The sequence below is a fragment of the Meleagris gallopavo genome, chromosome 4 (assembly GCF_905368555.1).
Source record: "Meleagris gallopavo chromosome 4, MGAL_WU_HG_1.1, whole genome shotgun sequence".
Lineage (NCBI taxonomy): Eukaryota > Metazoa > Chordata > Aves > Galliformes > Phasianidae > Meleagris > Meleagris gallopavo.
In genome coordinates, this window is record NC_139407.1 from 52,961,069 (window position 1) to 52,969,353 (window position 8,285).

The window sequence follows — 8,285 nt, forward strand, 5'->3', positions numbered from 1 at the left end:
TAGGCAGCTAAAAGAAAGCAAGATTTTTCAGAGAGTTCAGCACTTAAAGTTCAAGTTTAGTGGTCAATTATTGCAAAAATGGAGACAAAATTCAACTTTTATTTCTTCAATATAATTTTTTGAAATCAACAAGTAGAAAGATAAAAGTAGGATTAATTTCCTACCTGTGTGATATACCTTTGAGGCTGGAAATGAATTCTACTGGACTCAATGTTTCCTTCTGATGAGGCAGTTACATTTTGCACACCCTGTTTGCAAGTTTGATCCTGTTTTGTCTCAGATTAAAACAAAACAAAACAAACAAAAAGAAAAACAACAACAATACAAGAGTATGTAAAGGAAATTACTATAATAAAATTGCTACAGAAAAGATAATTTAGAAATCAATCTACTCTCCTGCATACCCCTCCGAGATATGGCACAGTAAGCCAAAGTTGGAGAGGGTGGAAAAGAAATCCAGGACTTTCAGTCATTATATCAACTTTAAGGGGTTAGGAACCTGCTATTAGGAACCTATTATCATCCTGTGTATTTAAAAAGAGATCTTAAATCCACTGTTATGCTGAAAGTTCAGGACACTGTGGAGCACCAGAAAGGATAGCGTTTAAGTGTTCACAAAGCAGAATTCACAAAGGAAAGAGCTTCTTTTAAACAGTCAAGGTTACATTTTGCACTAATGCGTAACTAATGTGCAGTATTTTATCAGCTCGAGTTTACAAGTCAAATAGAAGCCCTTGCACGGAAAATATGTCTAGGCTTCTGCTTATATTAGCCAACAGTTCTAATGGCATATGTCCATAGAGCTCAATCCAGGAACAGTGGCATTTGTGGCCTTACTGGGCTTTGGATCGGGGACATGAAAATCTTCAGTATAAAGTTAGTGCTTTGCTAAATGAGATAGATGTAACAGCTCTTGTTTTCCTGAGTCAATTACATACCCAGTCTTCAGTTTGTTCTGAAAAATGTGAAGAAAAAATCACTTTCATGTAAGGCGTGCAAAAACTTGGTGTTATTTTTCCTTTCTGTGCCTGTTTATTTAGTTCCTCTGGACATTTTAAGTGGTGTTGGTTGAGAGACAGATTTATCACTCTCATCATTCTCCGGTTGTGATTTATTGGCTGTGGCACAGCAACCTCCCTCTGAGAAATATTGCAGAGATGTGAGCAGAAGCAACCTTGCAAGGGGTTAACACTAATCTTTTTCTAGTCTGTTTATAATCCCAACAGTAGGCCAGTAACAGAAGAGGGTGGATCTAAAAAAGTACAGGAGGGGATGTGTGCATGTGTGCATATGTGTGAATGTATGTCTGCGTGCTTGCCCTGCTTTTCTAAACTGTCTTGTGTGGCATAAATCTTTTTCAGCCTGACCAGAGTGTTCCTGACGGATGGTTAAAGAGCTTACTTGCACCTCTGCCTCTCTCGTATTCCTCTTGAAGACTTCATTCAGAAGATATCTGTTTACTGAAAGAATGGGCAGATAGTTACAAACCAGCCTTCTTCGTAGCAGCTAACCTGTGGATCCTGAAGGATGGAAATTGTTGATGCTAGCTTCCTTGAGAACAGTACCAATATCACTGCTTTGCTGTGTGATATCCTCTTGGAAAATGAGACTTTTTACTGTGTGGATGATCCACCTTATTCTTCTAAAGGTAGGTATAGAAAATAGATTCTTTCAGGCAGTTTGAGTTCTAGCTGGAAGCGAGCACGGAGTGAAACAGCCAGACAGGGCTTTTTCTGTGGGGGAATGCAAAATCAACTACTTGCTGATAACTTAGGATGAGAAACAGGCAGAAAAGATTTCAGTATGTACTGGCTTTCCAAGATAAACGTCCAGATGGAACAAAACTGGGTTAGAATGGAAAACTGACTGTAGGAATATTGGGTACAAAACATAAACATCTCTATGAAGGACATGGAGAAACACAATTTTGACTCTGAGAAAATCCATAGCACTGAAGTTATGTGGTCTGACACAATATGTAAAAGAGATTAAATATGAAATTATAACACTGTGAGATTGAAATAATCATCACCGTATTAAAATGTTTTTGGTTGCTGTATAATTTCATGCTTTCACAAGAAAGGAGGAATTTCTGTGGTGAATGAGCAGTGCACATAAAGCAGTTTGAACACAACATGCTTTTCAGAAGTTGTATTTGTCTTCAGAAGTGCACTGTATGTGTCCTATCTTAAAGTTATACAATTGAGGTAGATCAAAATACATTTAAGAATTTCAGAACTTCAACTGATTGGTATAAAGGCATAAACCTCAGCAAGGCTAAAACCAGGCAGGCTTTTGAAAGGGTTTACCTGCTGATTAAAGAATGAATCATATAATAGTCTATGATCTGTATAATTCATACCTGATTTCTCTCTGTGACTATTTTCAGATTTGCATCAGATAATCCGGATCCTGCTGTACTGTTTGATATTTCTGCTCAGTGTTTTGGGGAACATTCTGGTCATCACTGTGCTGATAAGAAACAAACAGATGAGAACAGTCACCAACACATTTCTGCTGTCCTTGGCAGTCAGTGACCTAATGCTCTGCCTCTTCTGCATGCCATTCACCCTTATTCCCAACCTGCTGAAAGATTTTATTTTTGGGAGCACTGTTTGCAAAACTGCCACTTACTTCATGGGTAAGTCTTGGAAGTTTACTCTTGTTTTGAATATTAACTAGTGGTATATGTCAGAAGGTCATTAAAGATCTGATTTTTTCTATCTGCCATTGAACAGTTACCAAAATCATCAAGAAACAACTCGGTAGGGCAGATATTTATAGATTTGGTTTCCAGCAAAACACAGAGATACTCAGTTAATTTCAACTGCACACAGAAGTGTTTTACTGTACCAAGTGAAGTGAGAAGCATTTTGTACAAATAAGCTTTAACAAGGAACCTGACACATACAGTTGCTTATCTATCACTGACAGAACTATTAGCAGTGTCCAGATCATCCATCAGCAAGGACGGTCCGTATAGTCCTCACTACATAGATTTTTGTTAGCAGTGGTACTTGAAAGGACAAAAATAGTCAAAAGCAGAAGTAGGTACTATTTGCAGAACTGGGTTTTAGAGCAAGGGCTTTGTAAGAACAGATCAGGTTAGATCTGAAGTCAGCAGTAGACCACTACATGCAGGCTGTACAGATGCAGCTCTTACAGACTGACTTCAGGAAGTCACACCTCTGTATGCTGTGCTGTACCCCTTTTGTTTGTGGAGGCTGAGCCAGGAGTTTCAAAATGCCTGCACTGTGCCCCTTTAACTTACGCCCTTGAGAACTTTTATGTAATGTGAAAGTATGCACCTAAATAGGGAATGGGAAATCAACATCTTTTTGTAGATAAAACCAGTACAACTAAAGGCTGTGTTTAAACAGTTATAATGAATTACTGCCATAAACGTCATAAAAATTTACCTAAGCAATGTCATCTTTCTCTTATTTCACAATTTATAAGTTTATAAGAATCTAGTGAAATATTTCTGATTCTGCATGTTTCAGCTTTGAAGGTGTCTTATTATAAGAATCAGAACATGGATATTTCCCTTTAGCAATTTGGATTAAGAGGCTTCTATTGATAATAGGTGCTGACAACTATTCTATCACCTTTGCTCTCAGTCTTTAATTGTAAGATATAAGAAGACATATTCAATTACAGATGATTTGAGTAAAGCAAAACATTAACACATCAGTATTTTATGTTTTGACTGACATCAGAGCATTCATAAAAATTAAAATTCATACACTGAAAGAAAAAACTGTAAAACCAAGCAAAAATATCTATAATCCTGCAGTGGTAAACTGAGATGCTTCAGTGACAGAAATACAGACCGCTGCATTATATTTCATAACGTATGAGTAGGTGAAATTAAGGATACTTGAAGAATGAAGATTCAACTTCATTGTTTCAGTTCTCCTACTTTTTTAGTTCCATTAGCATCTTTTTTAAAAAAAATGGAAATATTTAATTCAGTTGAATGAGGAAATCAGATCACCAGTCTAGCAGGATAAGTAAAAAATTAAAGCAATAGAATAGGGACTGCAGCACTCTGTGTTAAAAGAGCATTAGCAAAATCCCACTATTTCAAATGCTGATTTGAAATGAAACACAATTACTCTGGTGCATAAACCACACAGTAGGAAAAAGAAGGAAAAGTGCCTTCCTTCTGTTTTTAGAATTTCATGGTTTGAATGAATGAATCTTTTCTCTTGGACTGGCACTAGAGCAATGAGCAGGAGTGTCGGCATGGAGACCTAGACCCAATTGCTATGCACTCTTCACTAACTTAATGAGCATGTTATTTACAAATAATTTTGCTTACGATCTAGCTTGCTGTATTTGTGTTCTCTCTATGTTTATGTAGAAAGTTAACAAGATTATTTGAAATAGCAGAAGCATTTTAAACACGAGAATAACCTTTTACTTTGTTTTCTATGTACAGGTATCTCTGTAAGTGTGTCTACGTTCAACCTGGTTGCCATCTCTTTGGAGCGGTACAGTGCCATTTGCAAACCTCTTCAGTCCAGGGTCTGGCAGACAAAATCCCATGCCTTGAAAGTGATTGCTGCTACCTGGTGTGTTTCCTTTACCATCATGTCACCATACCCAATTTACAGCAAGCTGGTCCCTTTCACCAAGTACAACAATAGCACAGCCAACATGTGTCGGCTCCTTTGGCCAAGTGATGTCATTCAGCAGTCTTGGTAAGATTTGTCTAACTCTAAGCAAATGCATAATTATCTGGCGGAAAACAGGATTTCATGGTAGCATTAAGTCTATTGAAAATTAAGCATTAACCATCAGGAAACATGTACACTTCTCTCAAGTTTATTTATAGAAAAAGAATTTTATTTTTAAGCTGCTTACATTTTGACTCTTATACAACTTCTGCCTTGTCATAGGAAGGACATCTAAAATGGCAATGATTCTCACACTGGTCTGCTAAGCCCCTACTATAAAGAAAGCATCTGACACTGATCAAGTCAGAATACTTCTGCTTTAACTCATTTAAGCATAAACTTCAATATTGTCAGAGAAATTTTCATTGATCTCAGAAAAAAACGTACACAAGCTCCCTCCTGTATGTGCTACCTTGCCTGTTAATATTTGAGTCTGAATGTCCTCTGAAGCAGATAAGTAGAATTTTAAACCTTAGAGAGACTGCAAATGCCCTTCCTGAGAACTCAGCCTTTTTGGTAATTTGTAGAGAAGAGGGTAAGAGAAATGAGGGGAGCGATAGAGCTCCAGGTGGTACACCTCCAGACAGGATAAGTAAACAGTAGCACCATCAAGCAGCAATATTATTTTGACATTGTGTCCTTGCACAATGATCAAGTACTTAAACTGGTCCTGAGAAGATGTAAGATTTTAATTTGTTTTTTTTCCACTCCTGAAGGTCAGTTGGAAATAGGAATAAGATTAAAGTATGCACCACCCACATTAAAGCCATATCAGTGCTTTCAGTAGCCTCGGGAGTTTGTCAGAGTGAGTGCAGGTGAGGAGGAAGGATGCAGGTCAAACTTCTTTCCTCCAGGGCATCACTACAGGTTCTACGATTTGTTAACGATCTGGTACCTGAGTTCCAAGAAGCAGGAGAGATGTAAGCTCCTGAATCTTTAAGCAGAATGATTTCCCCATTTTTTAGTCACATTAGAGAAGCTGCCTCCAGTGCATTATGTAGGAGAACAAAACACTGATGTACAAACAAAGAAAAGGCACTCACCTTAAAGAAAGGGCTTCCAGCCCCAGCGGCTCTGCACACAACCAGGGACGGGAACCCCAGTGGTGGCTGCACCATCCCTCCAATAGGTGCCACAGCCATGGGAAGGAAGTGCACACCAGCTACATCTCAGCCCAGTACTGGAAGCCAGTACCAGGGGCACTTCTGAGGATCAACAACAACTCCTGTCACTTCTGCAAGGCCAGAAACATATTAAAAAAAAACAAAACAATATGGTTTGCACTATTCCCCAGTCTCTGTCCATCTATTGATTCTTTAGGTACACCTTCCTGCTGCTCATACTCTTTCTTATACCTGGGATAATAATGATGGTTGCATATGGCCTCATTTCATTGGAGCTCTACAGAGGAATAAAATTTGATACCAGTCAGAGAAGATCTTCAAGAGGTAACAATGCATTTCAGTTATTTTTTAAGTTAGAGCTGAAGATGTGAGCAGTCATCTTGAGGCCACAATAAGCAAAATTTTCTATTTATAAAAATGGTGATTCTAACCTGTTTCAGCCAGGAGCATTTATTTGTTGATTGAGGTGATTCCATTATTCTCTTGCCAGTAATTCTTCACCTATGGTTTATTTGCAGTTGTTCTAGGTGGGATGCTTTGAATTTAAAATTGTTATAGAAAAGTCAGGATATTTTTCAGGCCGTGGATTAGGACCATTTCTGTCAGTAAAATCCACAACAAAATTGTCAAATTAGAATAGCAGCACATTACTTTGAAAACTACCTTAGGCATACACTGGAGCAAACAATCTTCTGTTGCATCAGTTTGTGTGCAATTATGATGTGAAAATACTACGGTCCAGCAGACAGAGCTGCTGATAGATGAGTGGTGCAAAACTGGGGCAGTGCTTTCTCTGTCTTGTTCAGCTGTGAGTTATGTTATTCATTTAGACTTAGAACCAATTCTCTTTGCAATTTGAGACACTGCTCAGAGACCTTTTGCCAACTATTTAAGAATTCCTTTATGTGTACAGAAAGAAAAGGAAGTACCAGCATTGCCAAATATGAGGATGGAGATGGGTGCTACCTGCACAAAGCCAAAAGGAAAAGGAAAGTGCCATTGCAACAGCTCTCTGCTATGAGAAACAGCAAAATAGACAGGGTGAGAAGCAGCAGCTCTTCTGCCAACCTGATGGCCAAGAAACTTGTCATCCGCATGCTGATGGTGATAGTGGTTTTGTTTTTCATTTGCTGGACTCCCATTTTCAGCGTGAACGCCTGGCGCGCATTTGACACCGCCTCCGCAGACCTGCATCTCTCGGGAGCTCCCATCTCCTTTATCCACCTGCTGTCCTACACTTCTGCGTGTGTGAACCCTATCATATACTGCTTCATGAACAAGCGTTTCCGCATGGGTTTTCTAGCCACTTTCGCCTGCTGCACTAAGCAGAAGCCGCCTGTGATTAGAGGAGATGTTGGTGATGAAGAGGAGGGGAAGACGACAAGGGCTTCGCTCTCCAAGTGCTCTTACACACACATGAACACGTCTGCACCCCCCTGAGCTGCATCAGAAGGGGCTACAAGTGGCCCACAGAAATTCAAGTGGACATCGTCTGGTCTTGAGAAGTGGCTGTGGCATTAGTTGATATGATTTAGTTCCCAGGTAATGAAACACTTCAGCTGACAGTAAACGCTGTGAGAATTTCATGGATGCTGTCTCTGTCTGAGCTTTATATCATTTTCCTTTCAAAAGTATAAAGGAGGAAGAGGGCTCTCTGAAGATAAGGGACTTTATAAAAAGCCTTAGAAGATGGTCTATTTGTCATAAACTCTCCTGTAAAAAAATTGATGTCCTTAACATCAACAGTTTAGCTCAGTATTCAGCTGCACATCTAAGCATCTCCGAAAATTTCCAAGCTGCCAATAGATTCTCCTCAAACACAAATACATGTATTTCAGTCTTCAGTTCAGTATCTCTGCCTTACAATCAAAATCATTTGGTTACATTTGAAGTATTTTTTTCACATTATTTTAGCTGAGCTAAGACGTGTCGAGATCATGCTGGTGCCATAGTCAAGTACAAGCATTTTGGGGTGGGGAGAATGGGCTTGTCTGTGTGAAAATAATGCTTTTAAGTAAAATTATTTTTTCCTAAATAAAATGAAAATAAATATTGATGACTTTAAATGTGGATGGAAAGCATTCTTCACCTGGCAAGAACCTATGATAAATTACCGTCATTTAAATGTATCTTTGTTTTAAATAAAAAACACAGAACAAGCACAGAGAAGCAGCTTTCTTCCCTGCAGCTGTGAGCACCCACGCAGATGTGAGCAGATGTGGGCAGAAGTGAACTGAGCCTCGAAGGCTCACGTGGAAATTGCCACCCTGGGGAGCACAGGGATAAGACTGAAGGCCTGGAACGATGCCCACAGTAGAAATACACTGCACAAATGCATTCTCAGTCGCTCCTGGTTTGGTACTGCACAGAGCAAAATAAAAGCCACGAGACACAGGAGAGCAGAAACAGCACAAAAAATGAGCACAGACTGAAAGATTTCATTACAGAGTGTGGGGATTTTCTTAACTTTGGAATCATT

At 39.1% G+C, this 8,285-nt stretch overlaps 1 protein-coding gene across 1 annotated transcript; it reads left to right on the forward strand.

Annotated features, from left to right (window-relative positions):
- The first annotated feature begins 1,268 nt into the window (after window positions 1-1,268).
- On the forward strand, window positions 1,269-7,872 carry CCKAR (cholecystokinin A receptor). Its single transcript, XM_003205880.5, has 5 exons — window positions 1,269-1,648; window positions 2,390-2,641; window positions 4,445-4,706; window positions 6,003-6,130; window positions 6,720-7,872. The coding sequence occupies exons 1-5, from the start codon at window positions 1,528-1,530 to the stop codon at window positions 7,244-7,246; spliced, it is 1,290 nt and encodes a 429-aa protein (XP_003205928.2). The 5' UTR covers window positions 1,269-1,527; the 3' UTR covers window positions 7,247-7,872.
- Window positions 7,873-8,285: the final 413 nt, after the last annotated feature.

Excerpts from the sequence above, each read along its gene's own strand:
- CCKAR (XM_003205880.5), top strand. The coding sequence starts at position 1,528 with ATGGAAATTGTTGATGCTAGCTTCCTTGAGAACAGTACCAATATCACT. Across the intron at positions 1,649-2,389 it reads TCCACCTTATTCTTCTAAAG|ATTTGCATCAGATAATCCGG; the intron begins GTAGGTATAGAA and ends GACTATTTTCAG. Across the intron at positions 6,131-6,719 it reads TCAGAGAAGATCTTCAAGAG|AAAGAAAAGGAAGTACCAGC; the intron begins GTAACAATGCAT and ends TTATGTGTACAG.